The sequence below is a fragment of the Sander vitreus genome, chromosome 16 (genome assembly GCF_031162955.1).
Source record: "Sander vitreus isolate 19-12246 chromosome 16, sanVit1, whole genome shotgun sequence".
NCBI lineage: Eukaryota > Metazoa > Chordata > Actinopteri > Perciformes > Percidae > Sander > Sander vitreus.
The window spans coordinates 18,610,447-18,631,945 of NC_135870.1; the positions used below are offsets into that span (position 1 = coordinate 18,610,447).

At 39.1% G+C, this 21,499-nt stretch overlaps 2 protein-coding genes across 2 annotated transcripts; one reads left to right on the forward strand and one right to left on the reverse strand.

Moving 5' to 3' along the window:
- The first annotated feature begins 3,561 nt into the window (after positions 1-3,561).
- Positions 3,562-6,744, forward strand: LOC144531371 (eukaryotic translation initiation factor 4E-binding protein 2-like). The gene is made up of 3 exons (XM_078271465.1): positions 3,562-3,844; positions 6,101-6,295; positions 6,407-6,744. The coding sequence occupies exons 1-3, from the start codon at positions 3,709-3,711 to the stop codon at positions 6,430-6,432; spliced, it is 357 nt and encodes a 118-aa protein (XP_078127591.1). The 5' UTR covers positions 3,562-3,708; the 3' UTR covers positions 6,433-6,744.
- A 2,245-nt stretch (positions 6,745-8,989) lies between these two features.
- Positions 8,990-10,780, reverse strand: LOC144531782 (nodal homolog 2-A-like). The gene is made up of 3 exons (XM_078272082.1): positions 10,474-10,780; positions 9,271-10,055; positions 8,990-9,142 (listed from the first exon to the last, which is right to left on the reverse strand). Exons 1-3 carry the CDS (start codon positions 10,778-10,780, stop codon positions 8,990-8,992), a joined length of 1,245 nt encoding a protein of 414 aa, XP_078128208.1.
- Between the last annotated feature and the right edge of the window lie 10,719 nt (positions 10,781-21,499).

Below are 21,499 nucleotides of genomic sequence, written 5' to 3' on the forward strand. Positions count from 1 at the left end.
ACTGTGATTGTCTTATTAACACTGACCCCAGACTCGTGAACTGTGAAGACACACATACAAAAGCACACACATGCATATACACATACATAATCAGAAACACATGAAATAGCAATTGCCTGATTGGAGTGTTATATTTTGAAGTTTGCCACCGCAATAATACCTAACGAGAAAACAGAAGATGGAAGCCAGGGTTCTGTATATCTATGTGAAGGATTTGGAACTGAAACTTGTAAATGAACTCCTCAGTGAAGACAGAAACTCCGTCTGGATGAAGAGCAGTCAAGTTTGGCATTGGGCAGCTGTGCTTCTATCTAACTGGTTGAATGAGTCAAGTGAGGATGCAAGATGATTCAGCTGTAGCAGGGAGGGGCTGTGGAGGCCTGAGAGGGATTGTTTGTTTTTCAGCACCTAACGTAGCAAAATATAAACCAGGATATGTTAACTTAATACACCGATACCTATCAAGGAGTCTGCTGCTGCCGTATGGTGGAAACCACCTAGCTCCATTTTCTTTTTCTGAGTGATGTAAGTTGTACTTAGTTAGTCTTTCACTATTTTCATACACTACACATATCACTGTAAACCACCCGTTGTTCTCTTCATCTCTGAAGCACTTCCTTTATGCAGAAACCTGACGGCAGCACTATGAAGGGGTCATATCATAGTAGCACACATTTCCTGAAAATCAAAACACAATATTTAAGTACTGTAAATGCTACTGTAGCCTGAATGAGTGAGACATCGAATGAATGAATGAATACATTAGTTACACATCACACAAATGCACATATTTTCCATGTCCGTGCACATGAGAGCCTCATCCGATATAGCACATGTTTATTACATATCACGTTTTCAAATGTTACTCCACTCAGGTTTTCAGTTCTGCTCTGTCAGAATCAAAATGTTCTCCTTTTTAAGTTCTGAGTCCTTCCTTTAAAGACAAGTGCGAGACACAAAGCGAGTGCTTCTGAATAAGACTTTGGTGTTGGGGCGGGATGGGGATGCACGGGGGTTTAGGGGTGCAACGTACTGTATGGAGCAGGGTGTGTGTGTGTGTGTGTGTGTGTGTGTGTGTGTGTGTGTGTGTGTGTGTGTGTGTGTGTGTGTGTGTGGGGGTGGGGAGCTCCTTGGTTCAAACAAGAGGAGATCAAGTATTGAGAACGTCAGTAATCACTGAGCTCTTTGCCCTGTACATGCAAATTTGCGCAATTAATTTTATTTGAGTTACCTCCTTAATCTTATTTAATCAGCTGCTCTTCTGAGCCTTGAATCCACCTACCAGAGGACAAATTAGATTTTTATCTTTACACTGTCTAAATCTTAACTAGCAGGATTGATGCAGTTTTCATCTTTTGGATGATGGAGGCCAGTGACTCCCTCAATCTCTAAAGTGACTAGTTAGTCTCGATATGACATCTTGTACTGTATCAGCGCAAGAAATAGGTTAGATTTTGGCATTTAAAAAAAATAAAAGCATAATCGTGTGTTAAAGTCATAATCCTTGACATTTTAGGATTCCAAACCTCGTATTTCTACTCTTAATGGCATTTTTTAAGCTTGTGCTTTAAATAGATACACAATTTGCTCCTCTTTGTCATTTCTGACAAAGTAGCCACCAAGGCTGTAGCTACCATTTAAAATGTGTGTGGAGAAAAATGTTGAAACCCATTTAGACTATCATGTTGGAGATACAATTTACCAGCAAATGTTATTGGACATTACACTTATAATCAGCTGCGAGAAAAAACTTTTCTGTGGTTGATTATCAAAAATGTGTTGGAGGATTTCGTTAGGGAGGATAGGATTTGTGACCTCAGTATTTCTAAAATCCTGTCCATGACCTTAACAGCCTCTTGAAGTGTGCTTGCTGCCCCCAGTGGACAGTACACATGTCTTATCAAATGCAACTCTAGGAGCTGTATTATTAAAACACACTTGGTGGCGCCAAATCAACCAGGACTAAAATCTTAAGGATTATAACTTTATTATTATAATTATCCTGTTGTTTAGATCACAGTTAAAATACCAGATATTGATCCATTTTAAATCCAGAGGAAATGTACACTTGGCCACTAAGTGAAATGATGTATGAAGTAGTTTAATTTGAATGGAAATCCACTTTTTCAGTCCGTGGATAATGCTGATAATAATAAAAACAATAATTTTGGATTTGCAGACTGAATTAAACTGAGCCTGTTAAACTCAATTTCAACTCCACCACGTTTGTGTTGTACGGAAAGTGTGTGTGTGTGTGTGTGTGTGTGTGTGTGTGTGTGTGTGTGTGCGAGTGTGCGAGAGAGAGATGGTGCTTGGTTCCAAACTTTGTTGGCTCGGGGAGAGAGAGAGTTTTAAGGAGCTTGTGACTTGAGAGGACGTGTAACCTTTGGCAATGTAAAAAAAAAAAGAGTATTGTAAAATTGTAACTGTCGCGAAAGAATAGAGATCACCTATACTCCTTTAGAATGGATACATGACAATGTAAACGCAATATCATATTACTCTATCCTAAGGAATGCAACTGCGCACATGCACAAAAAATGTTTTTATGAAAATATATGTATAAATATATGACCAAATCTATTTCATTAGAATGCTATGCACCCTCATAGAGTTGTTATGGATGTTCTTTAAGCATTATCTAGAGTAGGCCAACGCCCACATCATGGGGAATGTAGAGGCTTTGTAGCTATGACCACTTGTTTTCTTTTCTTTTGTATTGTCCTGGAAAGAGGATAAACAAACATATACTGTACAAGCCTTTCAATCATTGTCATTCTGACATGAAGATATGTATAGATCATCTTACCCTGTACACCAGCTCAAACCATTTACAAGAATTAATAAACAAAGATGTGACATAAATGTTGTGTCCTGTGTTTGTAAAATGTTTTGTATATTTTTGCTTTAATGTTCCTACCTGGACTGTTGTGTATTCAGTGTTGGTTTGAGGTGAACCTCATTATCATCTCTCTTTTCAGTAAACTTTATTGTAGGTATGGGTCCAAAATATCCTAATTCCTTTTTCAAAAATGTCTTCTGGAAAGAACTTTACAATTTTTTTTTAGTTTATAAGCAGTCGTTGACTTCCAATTTCCTTGAAAAACTGCTCCATTTAAAACTGAAAGTTTTTTAAATTCATTATTATTTAATATTGGAAGCTTTATTTTCCCTATATGTCGATACATGTAAATGTTACCTTTTTCCATTCGACAAATGATTTTACATGTTCAGCTGTACTGACTAACAGTTAAGTTTACACTCTAGCTTTTAATTGGAAGTATACCACCTGGACACTGTAGTCTTTTAGGAAACGTCATAAGAATTGACATATAGTGCACAATTTGATTGGGTTGTACTGTATGTTTGCTATGATTACACATATTGTTTAATCGCATGAAAAAAGTTTACCTATAATTGTCCACCATAGATTTATTCTTGGAAGTATTATCTGTGGTCGATAGAGCAGCCTGCAGATCAGAAAGAACTACAACCTCCACGTGTTGTGACGCCCCTGTTTCCAGCCAATCACAGCTCTCCGCTCCACGTGACGTTCGAAAGGAGGTCCCTGGGTTGTTTTGGATGTTCTCACAGCACGCGGAGGCACAAGTTAACTTTTCTGTAGCTTCGTAGCGTCCTTCACGCTTTAAGCAACTTCCTCCCGTCTGTGGCGTTTAAGTAGCACAAACCGACCCAGTGTTGTGAGAGATGTCAGCGGGAGGTCAGACCACCGGGGGCCGAGATATCCCGGCTGTTAGACGGGTCACCATCCACGATGCTGCCCACATGCCCCAGGACTACTCTACGACTCCCGGAGGGACTCTGTTCAGCACTACTCCAGGAGGTGATCTACTGGGTCTTGTCAAAAGATTCAACAAAGTTGAAATATTATTAGAAATCATTAAACAAATGATTAAGAAAAGATTTAAAGGGACACTTAAACAATGAGAAGACACCAGGACAAGAAAGGGGTCTTTAAATTTAGATTAAAGCGACAATTAGATACAATTTAGAAGATCCTGGAGACAGGCAGTGGAGTGGAGATAATTTTTGAGAAAGTTGCCTAATATTTCACTGATATTCCACCCCATCTCACAGTATGTTAGTTAGCTTTGGTATCTGTGTTGCCAAAACATTGGGTTAAAAAATGTAAATGTTAAAATTTATTGTGGCATGTAAACGGTTAATTGTAAAGGAAACGCTTTTGAGAGCCAGGCTATAGGTCTTGTCCACAGTTCTGTTAATGTTTGACAGTGTTGGTGCTTCCTGAAGGCTAAAGACTACCACTTAACAGAGTTAAAGTAATCTTATTAGAGAGCAGTCCTCTGCACCCAGATTGCAAATTGCACAGCCCCTTTCACTGTTACTTAGCCTATATGTTTTATACATTTCACTGTAGGTGTATATATAAAGTGAGTGATTGTTTTGCATGCTTTCATTGTCTGTATACCTACAGACAATCTGAAGTGTGCCAGACTGATTAACCGACCAATGGAATGATTGTATAGCTAAACTCTTGCCAATCAATTTATCATGCAATAATTTCATATTATCTACATTGGCTTAATGCAGATTTATTTCTTTGTTTATACTGGTGAGTTCAGTGTACAGACGTGATTCCCTTTTCAATAAAATGTAATGTGTGTCTAACTGCCGTCTTCCCCTGAAGATGATCTGTTGTGAATCAGAGACTCTGTATCTGTTCCAGAAAGTTCTTATGTGTATGAGCATTCATTGGTTCTGGCATCAGTCACTTATGAATAGCCGAGTTGTGAATTCAGTTTGAGTAACTTGTAGCTGTAGAATACTTACACAATCTACGACTGTATGGTCAAATATAGGCCCGTTCTCGGTCATATCCTATTTATAGTCTTGTTTTATAGCAGGCTGTTGTTGAGCTGCAGCACCATGTTTACTAGTCATTGCCTCCACTAGAGGAAGAAAATAAGCTAATAATTATTTTATGTGTTATAAATGCGACCTATTTTTCCATGATACATGGAAGCTAAAACAAAATGACCAAGCTTTCCCCTACTAACCACTATTTTTTAGCTTTCTACAAAAAACTAAATTATTTAGATACAGTATAAATTGATGTGTTTTGGCTCAGCACCAGGAACAACCAGTCTCACTCTTATCAAACCGCTGAGTTGTTTGGCCCGTTTATTTAGTATTTTACTCAAACATCTATAAGCTCGGCACCTAGGGAAATCTCCAGTATGGTGGCAAAAGTAAAGCAGGAAATGTTTTCCCTCTGTTGTGAGAAAGTTGACTCAGCGTGCACATGCCCATAACAACTGATAATGTGTTCTTTAAGAGATGGGGACAGATTTACACAGATAAAACAGAATTGGGTCGGCGAAGGTGTGTGGATGACAGAAACTAGGCCATTGGTCATGGGCATGTATGGACGTGCGTAGTTCTCTGACAGAGAAAAAAGTAGGTCTCCACAATACTATGGAGGTGGTTCATACAATATGTATTTATTTTTGACTTTCTTTTATCCTTTTTAACAAGTGATTTATGTTCAGGTTAGCTGTTGAATTTTATTATTTTCGATTGAATTCTTTTATGTTTCAGCGAGTTACGTGTTTAATGGTAATGTTAATTTAATTAAGACTTTTTCCTCTAGTTACAATTCTTTAATGTCGCTATTTGCTGCTGAACTTTATTTTCACCATTTAAACCAGCTACAAGTGTTAAACTTGGCACATTAGCAGATGGATTTTATATTAACTTATTTTTAGGTTATTTTATTTTTCAGTAAAACTGACACAAGCCAAAATAAAAAGTTCAGTATTTATAACTTTTCCACAAAACTAAATGTACAATATGAACACAGCTGCAAATATTTATTAATTGAAATTTTACCATACCATAATAATGGGCGCCTGGGTAGCTCATCTGGTAGAGCAGGCGCCCATATATAGACGTTTACTCCTAGACGCAGCTGCCGCGGATTCGACTCCGACCTGTGGCCCTTTGCTGCATGTCATTCCCTTTCTCTCTCCCCTTTCATGTCTTCAGCTGTCCTCTAAAAATAAAGCCCTAAACAATAATTAACTTTGGTTTCCTTTGCTGCTGCTGCTGCTGCCTGTAGGTACCAGAATAATCTACGACAGGAAGTTCCTCCTGCAGTGTCGGACGTCTCCTCTTGCTCGTACGCCTCCCAATCTGCCTGACATCCCAGGAGTCACCAGGCCGCTCAAACCCAACTCCACCAATGACACAAACCAGCCTGAACAGACACGCAGCAATAACACAGAGCACATCCTGCATACAGAGGAGAGCACAGGTAAACATATCTGTATATTTAAAATGGGAACGAGAGAGATGAGCTGCATGTGTTTCTTTAATTGTCTACTTCCCTTCTAATAAACTACAATGCCTTTTCTTTTTCTTGAAGATGCCCAGTTTGAAATGGACATCTGAAGAGAGCCAGCTGCAAGGACAAAAGTGATTCCCAACATTTTCATTGCTTTTTTTTGTTTACTGAGATAAAATGAATTCTCAGTTGAAATGACAAGCCAAGTCTTACTGAGCTGTGTAATCTACTTTCAGATTTGTTCTGAAAACAAGATGCCATTTTTTTGTAATGCTTAATATGTTTTGTGTTGTTGTACTCTTCTCAAACAACGCACACTGCATTAAATTGTGTCTTTACTTTGAATACACTTGACTTTGTATGCGCTGTGACATATTTGACAAGTAAGTCTCGTTGAAATTAAACCATATTTTATGTGATTTGACTCATTTGATGACTTTAAATACGTCTTTAAAATATCCAACGTTATACAAATTAATTACTGAAATTATTGTTTAGCCATATCGTGTAAAGTAGCAGTCTTAGAACTGCCAATATTGTGTGAAAGCTGACATGAATACATCTGCAGTAATTGATTTATTTCTACTGACACCTGGGGACAGCAGAAACAAACTATAAACACAACACTGACATGTTGACATTTTTTAAGTTGATATGGTGAATTTTGATAACATACACACAGCAGATACAGAGCAACATTAACATTTATATGGAGTCATGTTTCTGTCCACCTGATGAATGTAAGTCCAACATTCACTCTTATTTTAGCTCTGTTTGGTGGAAAGATATCTGTCTCTTAGCTGCTAAATGCTCCACTATGTTTACCGCTAACTTTGTCTGTTTGGTGGTGGACAGGCAGTGTGGGCTGCTGGAAACCAACCAGTCAGTCTTCATCCTCGAAGTCTTTTCTCTTGTTAAACCGATCAATTATATATTAAAGGACAGGTTTACAGTTTTTCAACTGTCTAAAAGCAATAGTCGGGTGTCTGTAGATGCTGTAGCAGGTTTAGCATAAGTGAAATTACTAATGATATTAAAAGGGAACTACATCATTTTTCAAAATACATACGTGTTATTTCTATGGTGTAAGATAGTCAAAACAACATGTCATCTGGTACTGCTCCATAGACAATGAGTATGTTTACGTGCACGCCATTATTCTACTTTTATTCCGAATATGACAACATTACGAATTTTGATACACAAACCAACCAGCCAACAGTTTGCAAGGCTGCAGACCTGATAAGGAGAAACACAGTTACGTTTAAACATTATCAAAGACTTGGATATCAACAGGTTTTTGTATATGCGCACACATCGCTATGCTGACCTTTTCAAGAAGCTGGACGAAGGAATTAAAGAGGAACGCTGTGTTCGCACGGTCCAACATGTCCACCACCGCCGCTAAACTTAAAAAATAAAATCTTATTTTGCACGGCTAAACGGGAATATTAGTGGAATATTCACTTTCATTAGCCATGTAAACAGCTTAGTCGGAATATCGTCCCTTTCAGAATAAGGGCAAAAACCGGAATATGTGCATGTAAACGTAGTCAGTTATCTGTAATAGATGCTATATGGCGCTGAGAGCCTCCAGGGGAATGTTCCGAGTATATAGGTACATTTTCTGTTTTAGACCCGATAGCACTACTGTAGAATAAAGCTCATTTGGGTATGACAAAGAAAAGCTCTAGATTTGATGACATCACAAGTTTGAGACTTCTCTGGTTTCTCATGTTCACAAATATTCGTTGAACTTTCCTAGGCAATGGAAATAACATATCAGAATACTTCATTTAGGTTAGCCTTCAACGATGGCTCTGTTCCATTTAGGTATCTCACTAAACTTGCCAGTGAGCCAGCATGCACAACACTAGGACCCCGAACTTGCACACCTAAATGGAATGCAGTTGCAATTGAGGTTATTAATGACCTTTTGGTTTTTCCTGCTGTCAACAAGTCAAAATGTCTGCTGTGAAAGATGTCTATTATGCCTTATGGTTTTTTTCTAACCCTGTAAAGTAAAGTGAAATGAGCAGCTTGATGTAAACTCTTATATAAGCACTCATAAAAAGCAAAACACTTTGTGTGTTGATAAGAAATAATTTATTGTGCATAGTAAATATACAAATGGGTCAATGTGACCCAAACATCTCAATAAAGTTAAAAGCGCTAACAGTTTGCATCTGTCTTTTCAATGGCATTAAAACATTCAATAAAAAGAACAATCAAAAAAAGAACTGTCTTTGTGAATCTTCTATAGTGCGTCAGTCAGTGACCATATTGTGCTCATTTTGACTGAATCAGTCCATACTATAATCCATCCTTAAAGACCTGAATTATAGCACATCCACTTGCAATCCAAGACCCAATTTAGGTCACCTAATATTGTACAAAAAATGTATAACTGGATTTTTAAATTCCATAATTTAGAAAGCTGTGTCCAGGATATACAGTATAGTAGTTCCCTTATTTCATGCCCTATCACAGCAGCAGCCTCTGTCCCAGTGTCAAACTGGACATCTCTGTAAAGTGCCTGTGGACATCCATCCACGTTGTGACTCTGAGTCGCTCAGTTCTGTGGCTAAAGACTCTTCTGAGTGTATACAGCTCAGTAGCTTTAGTGTATCTGGCCTTTGATCAAAAGGTGTTCATGTCTTTTGCTCAGTGGCAGCCGCACTCCTCCACCACCATGTTCTCGTGATGCCTCGTGATCATCTTCCCATTCTCAAAGTACAACATGGAAAGCGGTGACAGGCGTGTTGGCACGCAGGACAGACATGGCACCTTGTCTGAGTGGTGAAGTTTCAGAAGGCTCTGGAGAGAGAAAGAGAGAAACATGATTGATTAGAACACATGTAGGGTATTAGTGTATCATTAATAAGTATGCCCAGTTGCACCTAATACTGAACAAAATAAGGAGTTTGTCTTAAGTTCAGTCTTACCTGCATGTATGCATGGTTGGTTGGGGTAAAGGTCTCATCTACTGGTGTTGGACAGCTCCCTTCACAGCGATAGGCGTTGTACTGTTTGGGATAGACAATCCACTCGCTCCAGCCGAGCTTCTCGAAGTCCACCCACATGTCCAACTTCCTGCAAAGAGGACCCTTCTCCTCCTCCTCTGTGGGCTTGCTGGGTGGAGCAGCTCCAGCTCCAGCAACTCTATGTCCCTGCTGCTGGGTGTGGTGGTGCCTCTTGGCCCTGCGGCTCCTCGGCCTGGAACCAGAGCCAGCCGTCACACGCTCCCGGTCCAGATTCACGTACTTGGAGTGCTCTGCTGTGCGGATGAGAGTTGGCATTTGCTGGCTGTTTGGGTTCTGCCTTAAGAAGACCACCATCATGACCCGGTCAGCTGTAGTGTGTTGGACTCCCTCCTGCTCCTGCTCTTCCTCCTCCTTCACCTCAGCCTCATCCTCCTCCATCCTCTGTGCAGAGTGCTCCCGCTGCAGCCAGCCACGGAGCATCTCTGTCATGTTGAACACCTTCCAGGAGGAACGGGAAACCATGGAACTGGGATGAGCTCTCAGGCGGCCCAGGAACAGCTTGTTCTCTGGGCAGTGCATGCCGGAGCATCTGTCCCTGTTGGAGTGGTAGATGTCCACTGAGGCTCGGGAAGATTCTGTGAAGGCGGGCAGGCGGATGCGAAGTTCAGCCAGTTGGACATCTTCGCTTGCAGACATAGAGGACATGTCAAAGGTGACGGACCACCTCTTGCCAATCTGCTGGCAGCCTGAAAGAAATAAGAGTAAAGCAAATTGGTTAATAGTATTCATGACTTGAACAAGAGAATAAGGCACACTTGTCATTTGACTTTGGGCTTGCAAAATATTTACAATTATACAAATACTATAATATTATACACATTTCTCGTCTGTAAACGTGATGACTTCACAGCTTTTATTCCTACTATGGTGCTTAAATACATTCATCAGGTTTGATTAGACACATGATTAAATTAAGGTGAGTGAAATACATCAACTCACATCCACATATTGTGTATGTGTCAAAAGAAACCACAGGCATAGAGTGCTCATTATGTTTAAAATACAGTATAGCCCATGTGCACTGCATTATAAGAATACCACTGCCACGCCATAATACCAAACTTCATTTAATAAAAATATGTTTTTCTAAAGTTGAATACTCACTCTTAGCGACCAGGCTGATCACAGAGTCGGAGTCGTGCAGACCGGGGTTGTCCTCCGTCGTGGTGTGGCTCACGATGTCAGCCAGAGTCCTATCCCGGTCGTCGGTCAGCATGGTCCGGTAGAGCTGCATCATGTAGAAGGGCAGCCTGCTGGCCTGCTGCCTCTGCACAGTGCGTCTGGAGCCGGCGCTCATCCCACGGAGCAGTGCGTCAGGATGCATCCCAGGAAAGGGCTGTGCGCCGAGACCCAGAACTAAATCCACCAGAAGAAGAAGCGCAAAAGAGAAATCCACTGCTAGTCCCTTCATAATTCCCAGGTGTGGTGTTGTCTGTTCCAAAGGTAGATTCCAAATGCTCCAGCCAGGTGAGGTGCTGGGATTTATAAGCACGCCCCTCTCTCCTAACGTCCTTTGAGGAGATCTGTCAGGCCGCAGATGGCTGAAGGGACTTTAAAGACTTAAATGTGACAAGGTCGTTGTGTATCGAAACCAATTGGTCTTTGTAGTGGCGGAGGTGTGAAAACTGTAAAATCGCACCACTCTGATTGTTGTTGTTTTGAATATTAAAGATCCCTTTGATAAGAAGCCATGACAATAATATTAGTTAAGGAGATTAGGAGCTGCACAACTGCGCTGTGATTAATGGGGAAGCAACACGGGAGTTAATCAGAAGTCACTTTCTGCAGAGCGAGGAAAGGGGGGTTATAAGGTCAACAGTTGACACACCTATAATGCAGAAGAAAATCGAAATATGTTTCATGCATTTCAGTCATTGTTACATTTTAATTGACTTTATACATTACGATCTCGTATTTTTGAAAACTAGGCCTAAACAGAAACTGACAATAACCTACTTGGATAATACCTATTGCGCATGTACGCACAGTGTAATATATTCAGTGCTAATTTAATATAAATGTATAGGCTATATTAAATACATTAATAAATACCATAACCATAAATATTCAACAAAAACAATATATGTGTGTTTTAACTAAAGGTCATAACGTTTGGCCTAAAGACAATTAGACAAACAACAATAATAAAATATATTATAACATTTTGTTTGAAATTGGATCTGAACAGGACAACATATGACCATTTTCATTCACCATTCCATTTCCAAATTAATAATTAATTATCATTAATAAATAAACATAATATACTACATGAGAAAAATAAGCAAAATGTCAGGATATTGTGTTTCTTTTTCTCTGTTTCTTCTGTAAACAGACTATTTTAGTAAAGGTAATGGAGCTAATGGCAACGATTTAATTCCTACACATGGGTATTACATATTCATCCTCAGGTGAGTTTTATAAATCAACAATTTTGAACAGCTTCAATGGAAAGATTTCCTACAACACCATCGGATTCTAAAATCGACCATGCTAATTGACAGCAGCATGAAAGGAACATTGTTGGCTTTAGACACGCCAGCTGATCGTCGACCATTCATAAGTCAAACTGCACACTTGACCTCAAAAGAAAGAATAAAGAGCTGATGGCGAGCTACAAAGCTTTGATTCATTTTGATGAGCCTAATGTGTGAAAAGAATCACAGAATACCATTAGGAATAAATGACTCTTGTTCTTTAAAAGTTCTTTATTGTCACAACATGAAACAAACTTTTCTTTTAAACTATAATGTGCTGAACATTTAGAGTTTTGCGTAAAAAATAAACCTATACAATAATGAAATTATTATATCACACAAGCATGTAATGTAACTAAGTACATTTCCATGTTATGCTACTTTAAACTTCTACTTCACTACATTTTTTAAGCCAATTGTGCCCTTTCCTCCACTACATGTATTTGACAACAGTATAGCTACTTTGTAGATTCAGATTATTAATACAAAATATAAACCAACTGATAAATTACGATTATTATGCATTAAGCTGCTTAGTATATAAAGTAGTTGAAGTAGCCCCACCTTTTCCAGCTGCAACATTAATTAATATAATCCAGTGATATTATATGTTATCCTGAAATTGGACATTTTGCTTTTGGTACTTTATTTTAAAGCTAATAGTTTTACAGTTATCCTTAAGTCAACTATTTGTGACTGAGTATTTTGACACTGGTGTAGTGCTACATTAAATAAAGCAATAATAGTTAATCATGTCTGAGTAATTTTTCCGCAACTGGGGCGTACGATGATGCCATTAAAGCCGTGGAGTGAATCCCATTTATGAGAAAGACAATTTAAAAAAAACTTTTGAATGAGTTCATATCCCCAACTACGCTAATTGTAAATATAGACAGCATCTGGCCGACAAGATTCTCACATATCCTAGGAAGGAAAAAGAAACATTTTAGTTAGTTTACTTTTCGTGCGTAAAAGCGCAAAATCTAACCAAAATGCGCACGGCCTTATCATCTCACTTAGAGCATTCGACGGGGGTATAACATCAGTAGCTGTTTACTGATCTGCAAATCAATAATTTGGGTGAGTTGTAAGAGTCAACTATTTTGGGCAGCTTCAATGAGAAGATTGCATGAAACACCAACAGTCTACTATGATAATTGACAGCAGCATGAAAGGGACATTGTTGACGTCAGACACGCCAGCTGATCGTTCCCCATTCATAAGTCAAACTGCACACTTGACATCTAAAGAAAGAAGAAAGAGCTGATGGTGAACCACAAAGCTTTGATTCTTTTTGATTCGTTCCGTGCGTAACATAGCCAAACCTATCCAAAAATCACCTCACTGTAAAGCCCTGGAAGTGGGTGTAACATCAGTAGCTGAAGCAAACCATGATGCACCTTTAAAAGAGGAGAGGCATGACAGTCTGCTGTTTCCATCGCTGCCGCCAGGGCCATTGGACAAGACAGCACAGCGCTGCTCTCTGTCAAATGAAAGACACTATAGTCTGCGTTCGCGCCCACTAGATCATCAACTTTCAAAAACATTACATCTGAGGTGTGTGATGATGAGCATTCCTCAAACATGACTGCAGGCCGCCATAATAAAATGAGATAAATGAGAATTAATTCATTTTGTTTTATTAGCCACACTTTTGAACATGCGTGGTTATAAAAGCTGGAAAGACAGGAGGAGCTTCTACCCTATGCCCACAGGGATCCTAAATGAGGCCTACGACCATGATTTCACGTGCCAAATACATAAATAAATTGAATGATTGATTGTTTGATTGATTGATTGATTGATTAATTAATTAATTTATTTATTTAAATGACGTCCATTAATGAATAAATAAACAAACAAGTAAATATATAAAAAAGAACATTAAAAAAACACCGGGTTAAATAAATAAATAATAAGTTACATCGCATTAGGTTGTATACAACATTTTTTATTTTATTTTATTTTATTTTATTTTTGGTAACAGAAGCTAAATGATCCGATTTCACCATGGATGTGTAATAAGACCGTTGCACGCGCACCTGCAGCAGTGGAAGCTGATAAAAGCATTTCCTCCCAGGTGACGCTGTAGGTTCCGATTAGCAGCGCGGGCAGAATGGATTTACGCCAGTTCTTTTGTTCGATTGTTCTGGCAAGTCTGAGAATTTCCATAGGTAAAATTGGTTTTATACGTTTTAGGGCATTGTATGACATAATTCAAGCAAATGTGTATATATGTCAAATAATATGCGGGGGGGGGCGTTTTTTCAGAAACGAGGCAATATGGCGTTCATCCCTGGACCCCGTGGGTTCGGGCTGATACACTTGTTTAGGGCAAAATACATGCTACAAGGATGAAGTTGCAGTTTGCACATTAGCCAGACTTGATCAAAATAGACCAATGCTTTTTTAGCTAACTTTCCTTTAGCATTCAATTGACTATGTGCAAGTGTTGAATATACCAGTCCTTCTGTTTGCCCTTTTGAGGCCTATAGACCTTTTTCACGGCAGACATGTCGTAGTAGGAAAAGCACAGTTGTATTCAAAACCATTAATGATGGCTGCATTCCACTTAGGAGAGGCCCTGGTGTTGTACATGCTGACTCACTGAAATAGCTTACTGGGACACTTGATGGAACTGAGCCATCGTTAAGGTTATCACTTTCAGCTGTGCTTTTCCTGCTATGACAAGTCAAAATAATGTCTGCTGTGAATAATGTCTGTTATGTTAAACTCGTCACAAAAGGCGTTCACCTTTTGTGACGAGTTTAACATAACACTTTTATTCTAACGTTGGCTAACGTTACGTTTGTCTGTGGCTTTTTTTTTCTAGAATTAGGTCATAGTGAAATAAATGGACCAGTGATTTAACAATTCTGTTTTTAAATTTAGCTTAATTTGTCGTAGGTTTTTGAAAATCCTGATCTAAAAAGTGGCGTCTAGCCTAATTGTAGACAAATTCTACAATTCCTTCTCCTCCAGTGACAGGCAGTTGTTTTTCCTAAACCTTCATATTTGTCCAACTGTCCTACTGTTGGTTTTGTAGGTCAAATTTTAAAATGCCGTAATGGCCAGTGGCAGTGTGATGATGGAAGATGTATCCCTGCTATCTGGAGATGTGATGGAGGTGGAGACTGTCTGGATGGATCTGATGAAATGGATTGCGGTAGGTATACTTGCTGTCACTGTGCAAAAAAACTGTTCTTCACACTTTGCCCTAATACATTGTTCAAATTGATTGATGAATAGTTGCTTGTTTTCATTCATTCATTTTATTCATTTACTTTTCAACCATACATTGTTTGATGGAGTACAAAACAAGTCTGAAATGGTTAACACCATATTTAAGAGGACATGCGTTTTAATAGAATCGGCACAAATTACAGCAGGTTCATTTGTAGTTCACGTTTTAGTAAACAATTAAACTTTTAAAATATTGACAACCAAAAGGCACAGACTTGTACAAGACAGCAGAAGCAAAACTGTTGATTTTGAGTCATAGTTAAAATGTTAACATACAAGATTTATTGTGGAACCTAGAAGGTTAAGGATTGTCATGTTACCAGTGGCTTGTTTAGTTGTGTTGATTCAAAGGTCTGTCAGTATAAGAGAGAGCTACTTTTAAACAAATAAAATGATGAACTTTTGTACCTAAAGAGGCAGAATGAAAGAAACATTTATTTTCTGTCCTCCAGCACTTCCAGGCTCTCCTGAATGCCCGCCGGGTCAGTTTCCTTGTGTTGACTCTGTCGGCTGTGTTGATGCGTCAGCCCGCTGTGACGGACAACACCAGTGTCCAACCGGCTCTGATGAGGAGAACTGTCCAGCTACAGAGGGCTGTTTGGTTTCTGACTGGACCTGTCGAAACCACATCTGTATCCCCATAGAGCTGCGCTGCAATGGACTGAATGACTGCCTGGACAACTCTGATGAAGAGGACTGTGGTGAGAAAGATAGAGGGTTAAATGCTATACCGCAGGAAACAAGTGTCAGTATGTGGGACTGCAGGGCACGAGTTATATGTAAAGGGCCGGTTCACCCAAATTACAGAAACTTGTATTTTCTTATTTATCTATTCTCCTGTATCCACTGTAGCAATGTAGATATTTTGATATTTTCTCCAGGTATTGAGAGAACCATTCTTTGAGATGTCTTCAGTCCAGCCTCGTCTTTAACAAAATTTATATACTAATTTGCTTTGCTAAATACATTTTGTAAGAAAACAAAAAAAACTGAAACTTGTCTTTTTACGAAAACCAAAGCTATTTGCACATCTCTATACCACCAGACCGAATATGATTATTATTATTTTTTTTTTTTTTGGAATCTGGGTGAGTTTACCTTTCAATCAGTTGGTACAGTTACAGTCATTTAAAATGTAGAGCTGGGCAGTATGGTTTTTAATTCACTGTTATTTGAACAAGCTTAAGGTTTTGTCGGTTTGCACCAAGCGGCAACCTCTGGTGCTGAAAAATAAAGCAAACGCTGAAGCGCCAAAAACTGCAGTTTGAGTGGCCACTTGAAGCTGGCTCCAAAATCAATTCCCATAAACCCCATTTTAAAATGCCCAATTTACAGAATAAATAAACTGGTTTACAGCCTGGTACATAAACTGTTTTGGTCTCTTTAGCCAACGACAGGCTCAAGATGGCGATGGAAGTGAAAATTAATTCAGTTGTATTTTTCACAGTTGGTTCACTATGGTTTGTATCTGCAATACATACTCGCACTAACATAAAAACTGAAATGTCAAGTGATATTCATTGGAATAATTCATTTTGCCATTTTGAATTTTACTATACAGATTTGATATATCAATGTGATGACTACATTATCATTTGATTAATCCATTGACCCAACATGATCATAGAGGCCGAGTTAACACCGTAAGGATTGATAGTATCAGTCAGTGACAGGATGTCAGACACAACCAGGTGGCTCCTAACTCAGGGTAGGTATGATAAATGGTTAAGTGTTTAAAGTACGGATTGTCTGTTCCCTTACAGGTTCATGTGATGAGAACGGCATGCGGTGTCCTGACGGGACGTGTCTGAGTGCTGAAGGGAGGTGTGATGGGACGAGTCACTGCTCTGATGGTAGTGATGAGCCCATAACCTGCGGTAGGTTTGGGACAGATTTACCTGGGTCACAACTTTACCTCAAGTGTTGGTTAGCAATAGCTACATAATGTTTCTGACATGCTTCTGGTGCATGGATTTCTGTAATGCTGAGCCACCTCCTGCAGGTCGTCTTTGCTCCATTAACAATGGCGGCTGTAGCCATGTGTGTGTCGATGAATCCTGGGGAGCTCTGTGTGCCTGTCCTGTTGGATATAAACTCTCTCCCAATGGTGCAGTCTGCGAAGGTGTGTGGGGCATTACAATAACGCACTATTCACTTGGCAGTACCACCTTGGACCCTTTACCTCCTTTTCTATTGGAAAACAGAAAATATTAAAGAACATGCAGAGTTCAAAGAAGCTTCCTTTTGCAGCAGTTTCCAAATCTGTTTTTAATGCACAGCTCATGCATATGAAGCTAAAACCCACTCTCTGTCCTCAGATTTGGATGAATGTGCCCCACCCTTTGCCCCTTGTATGCATCACTGCACTAACGTTGTCGGATCCTTCTATTGCCACTGCAGAGAAGGCTTCAAACTGAGTGGAGGCTACACATGTCTGGCTACAGGTAATGCGGCAGGTGCACATAATCAACCTCCACATGTCGACCTTGTTAGGTACCAACTTACCCTCATCTTGAGCCAGGGATAATATTGACTACTACAAGACAGGATATTTTGACACATCGTGCAACTATAAACCTTGTCATCAGCTTATGACGTGAACGTACTCTGGATTTAGTTTCTTCCTCTGAGAAGATCAAACCCAACAACAAAGATTTTGTAGTGCACTTGCAAAAGAGATAATTGACGTGTTAATGGGCTGCTTTGATGTGGCTGAGCTAATGACAAAAGCAAGAAGTTCAAGATCTAAGGCTGAACTCAGATTAAAAACAATCGAGCAGGTTACATCAAAATAGATTTGTCACTTGAAATATTGCTGAAAAGATTACAAAATGGGCAAATATGAAGTATTGTCATCGGTTCTTTTCCTGTCCAAATAAGTCTTTAATAAAACTTACTTACTTAGTTACTTTCTACACTTGTCTTTCTATTTTCTACACTTATCTCAAGTAATTCCTTATACCAGTATGTAAGTGATGGTGAACTAACACAAAGTGACATTTACGCCAATCCAAATATGTGCAGGTAATGCTACCAGATTACTAACTGTGCAGAGGAGCTCTATCGGCCTATTGAATGTGAAGTCTCAACAGTTTGAAGTTATCCACACTCCAGTGTCTGACCCAGTGGCCTTGACTTTTGACGTTGCCCGAGGCTGGTTCTTCTGGGCTGACAACCATGGCAGCATTTACAAAAGTGATGGAGAGCACGGCTGGACAATCTATATTGGTTAGTTTTTGTAAAGAGGTATTATGGTGATACAGCTGGGTGTGTATTATAATTGTGACAAGTTTTATAGATATGTTGTATGTAGTGACTAAAACAAGAGAGCATAAGTTATGGATAGACTGTCACCACACTGTTTTGCTTGGCTTTAACCCGCAATGTAGAAATGTTGGCATACTTAAAGTTGCATTTTCTTGTTTGAATAACTTTGTAAGCCCTTAAAATTATCCAGTTTATGTAAACAAAGCCTTTAATATTTTTGCAAAAGATCTGATGTTGTGAAATCCGTTTGATTCACATCCAAATTTTGACCCCCAACTGCAGAAGAAAAAGCGTGGTTTTTTTTTATTTCTAAACAAAAAATTACCAACAGGGGATCCTGGAATAAAGGGTCTAGCCTGTGATTGGCTGAATGGAAACCTGTTCTGGACCAATAAGAAGTCAATCTACATGCAAGCAGCGGATGAGACAAGTTACACTACTCTGCTGAGCAAAAACATCAGTCCATTAGAGTTGGTGCTTTTACCTGTGGAGAGGTATGCCTTTATTACTTTTATTGTTAAATGATAATCCTGGTCTCAGTTGATAGTAAATACAATTAATTGACTAATTGAGAAAAACCTTGCAATAGTATTGAAATGAGCGGTTTAATTTTAGAAAATAAAAAATACAGCCATCATGAATGAACCCAAAGAGATTCACTGGGTAGAGCCTATTCAACTTCCCTGCTCTCTGCCTCCCAGCATGATGTTCTGGATCAATGCCGGCCACGGTGACAGAGTGACGATAGAGAAGTCGTGGATGGATGGATCAGAAAGAAGCACTCTGACTGTGCTCACTGCTCAGTCGCCCCACAGCCTCACTGCTGATGTGGCTGCCAGGAGGCTGTACTGGATCAGCGACTTCAAGAAGGTGAGTTCAGGAAAGAAACAAATCTACACACTGGAGTTACTGCATTACATTATGTTGTCGATGTACAGAATTATGGTGCATAGTAGACCTTTTTCACAGCAGACCTTTTGATTTGTTATAGTAGGAAAAGCACAGGTGTTACTACAGTAATAACAATGGCTCAAATTTGGGGTTCCTGGTTAGCGCATCTGGTTTAGCGTGCACCCCATGTGCAGAGGCTCAGTCCTTGTCGCAGCGGCCGTCGGTTTGGTTCAGACCTGCGGCTCTTTACTGCATGTCATCCCCCCCTCTCTCCCACTGACTTCTGACTTGATCTGTCCTTTCAATAAGCCATTACAGTCAGCCAGCATGCACAATTCTGTGACCCTGAAACTGAAGCAGCTAAATTGAAATCATTAAATGTATTACTTAGCAATTGCTAATTTCCTAATTTCAAATTTGCCATAGTAGCCATATTCCAGTATTTGTAGACTCAGTATATTTAAATGTTGATACTTTGGGCCAACAATAAGTAATTTTAATAAAAAAACATAATACAACAAAATAAATATCTAAAGACAATAGCGCGCTGAACAGTAGATTAATGAATAAAATATGAAAAATAAAACTTTTACAAGCTTTTACATTTTAAGAATTCTTGGCATATTGGTAACATTTTCTGATGTTGGGTGTTATGACCTCGGTAATTAAATTCTGTGTGATGGATTCTGTGTAGAATATAGGGTGAAGAAATGACTTTAATTATCATGAGAAGAGAATATAATACCATAACCTAAACACTGATTAATTAGGTTGTCAGAATGGATGCATTTTGTAAACTATTTATTATTCTTCATATACAGTCAACGTGAATTATTATTATTATTATTATTATTATTATTATTATTATTATTTATATTTTTTTTTTATTCAGTCTATAGAGACGGTGAAGGTGAACGGGACTGGCCGGCATTCCTTCACCGGACTGTTCAACAGGGGACTGCCTCGCAGCCTTGCTGTGTTTGAAAGTTTGTTCTACTGGGTGGATGACAAAGGACTGTGGCAGGTTCCACAGAACCAACCAAACCCGAAGCGATTTCTCTTAAAAGCCACACTGCCAATATTAGCTGTTTACCATGAGCTACAGCAGCCTCAAGGTACTTTTTGGAACAATAAATTTAATGATAATGCAATATGCTTATTAAATAATTACAGTAGGTCTTCCTCTGAATTCCTACTGACTTTTGACGTTATGGTCCTCTTTAGCACCATGTTATATTCATTTTCAATACAATACCAATTTACAATACTAAAGTGTACTTACTTTGTCTCTGTGGAGTAGGATCAATGTAAACAATATATTTGATTGGTTTTAAAATGAAGTCTGTAATGTGAACTGCAGATAATGTCTTTGAGTACAAACCAGTTTAAGTACATCTTTCTTTGTCTGCTTCTTTTACACTCACATTTCAAAATGTCTCGGGGTTGTCATCAATCAGGTTCTTCTGCATGTGGAAAGACTCGATGTCACCTCTGCCAGCTAACTAAAGGCAACCCTGTCGGCTTCACCTGTGCTTGTCCAAACTCCGAAGTGCTGTTGTTTGATGGGACATGTCGATGTAGGTTTACCATAACTTTACTTTGCCCATGTAACTTAACAAATGCATAACATAACATAAATTGTATCCGATCCTGCCAGATATGTTTTGCCATTATGGGATTAAGTCGTTTTCTTCAGTCCTTTCACAACTCACAAAGTCTAAGGGCATCATTAAAATGTGTTGTTTTTTGGTCCCACAGATCCCAGGTTTATATATGCTACCATCACCAACATCAACCTTCTGGAGTTAAGAGGCAAAAGGGCCATTAAAACCCAGCTATTTACCACTGACGACGGCATCCTGTCATTTGATCTGGACTGGTACAGAGACTGGCTATACTGGGCTAACCAAACTGGCCATATCCAGCGCACCAGTCTTAACCAGGTCAAGACTGAGTTGGTACCAACACCTTTGCCAGGTAAATGCTTTTGAGTTTTCCTTGGCTTGTAAAGACATCGGAAGATAACGTTATCGTAGTGGAACTCAAAGCGCAATCACTGTATTATCACTAAGTCAATTGACAGAAAATTAATGGCAAATCTATTGAGCAAAAAAAAACCACACACGTGTCCTTTTCCAACGGTACTCCCCCCTGTTTTTTAGTTTGTCTGATAAAAGTTGACCAGAGGAGAGGGAACCTTTATTGGGTCTCATGCGACCAAAACAGCATCGGCACCACCACAGCCAACAATC

Bases quoted from the DNA above. Each gene is read 5' to 3' on its own strand.
- LOC144531371 (XM_078271465.1), top strand. From the start codon at position 3,709: ATGTCAGCGGGAGGTCAGACCACCGGGGGCCGAGATATCCCGGCTGTT. The intron at 3,845-6,100 runs GTGATCTACTGG...TGCTGCCTGTAG, and splicing joins GTTCAGCACTACTCCAGGAG to GTACCAGAATAATCTACGAC. The intron at 6,296-6,406 runs GTAAACATATCT...TTTTTCTTGAAG, and splicing joins GCATACAGAGGAGAGCACAG to ATGCCCAGTTTGAAATGGAC.
- LOC144531782 (XM_078272082.1), bottom strand. From the start codon at position 10,780: ATGAAGGGACTAGCAGTGGATTTCTCTTTTGCGCTTCTTCTTCTGGTG. The intron at 10,056-10,473 runs GTGAGTATTCAA...TATTTCTTTCAG, and splicing joins GATCAGCCTGGTCGCTAAGA to GCTGCCAGCAGATTGGCAAG. The intron at 9,143-9,270 runs GTAAGACTGAAC...TTCTCTCTCCAG, and splicing joins CCAACCATGCATACATGCAG to AGCCTTCTGAAACTTCACCA.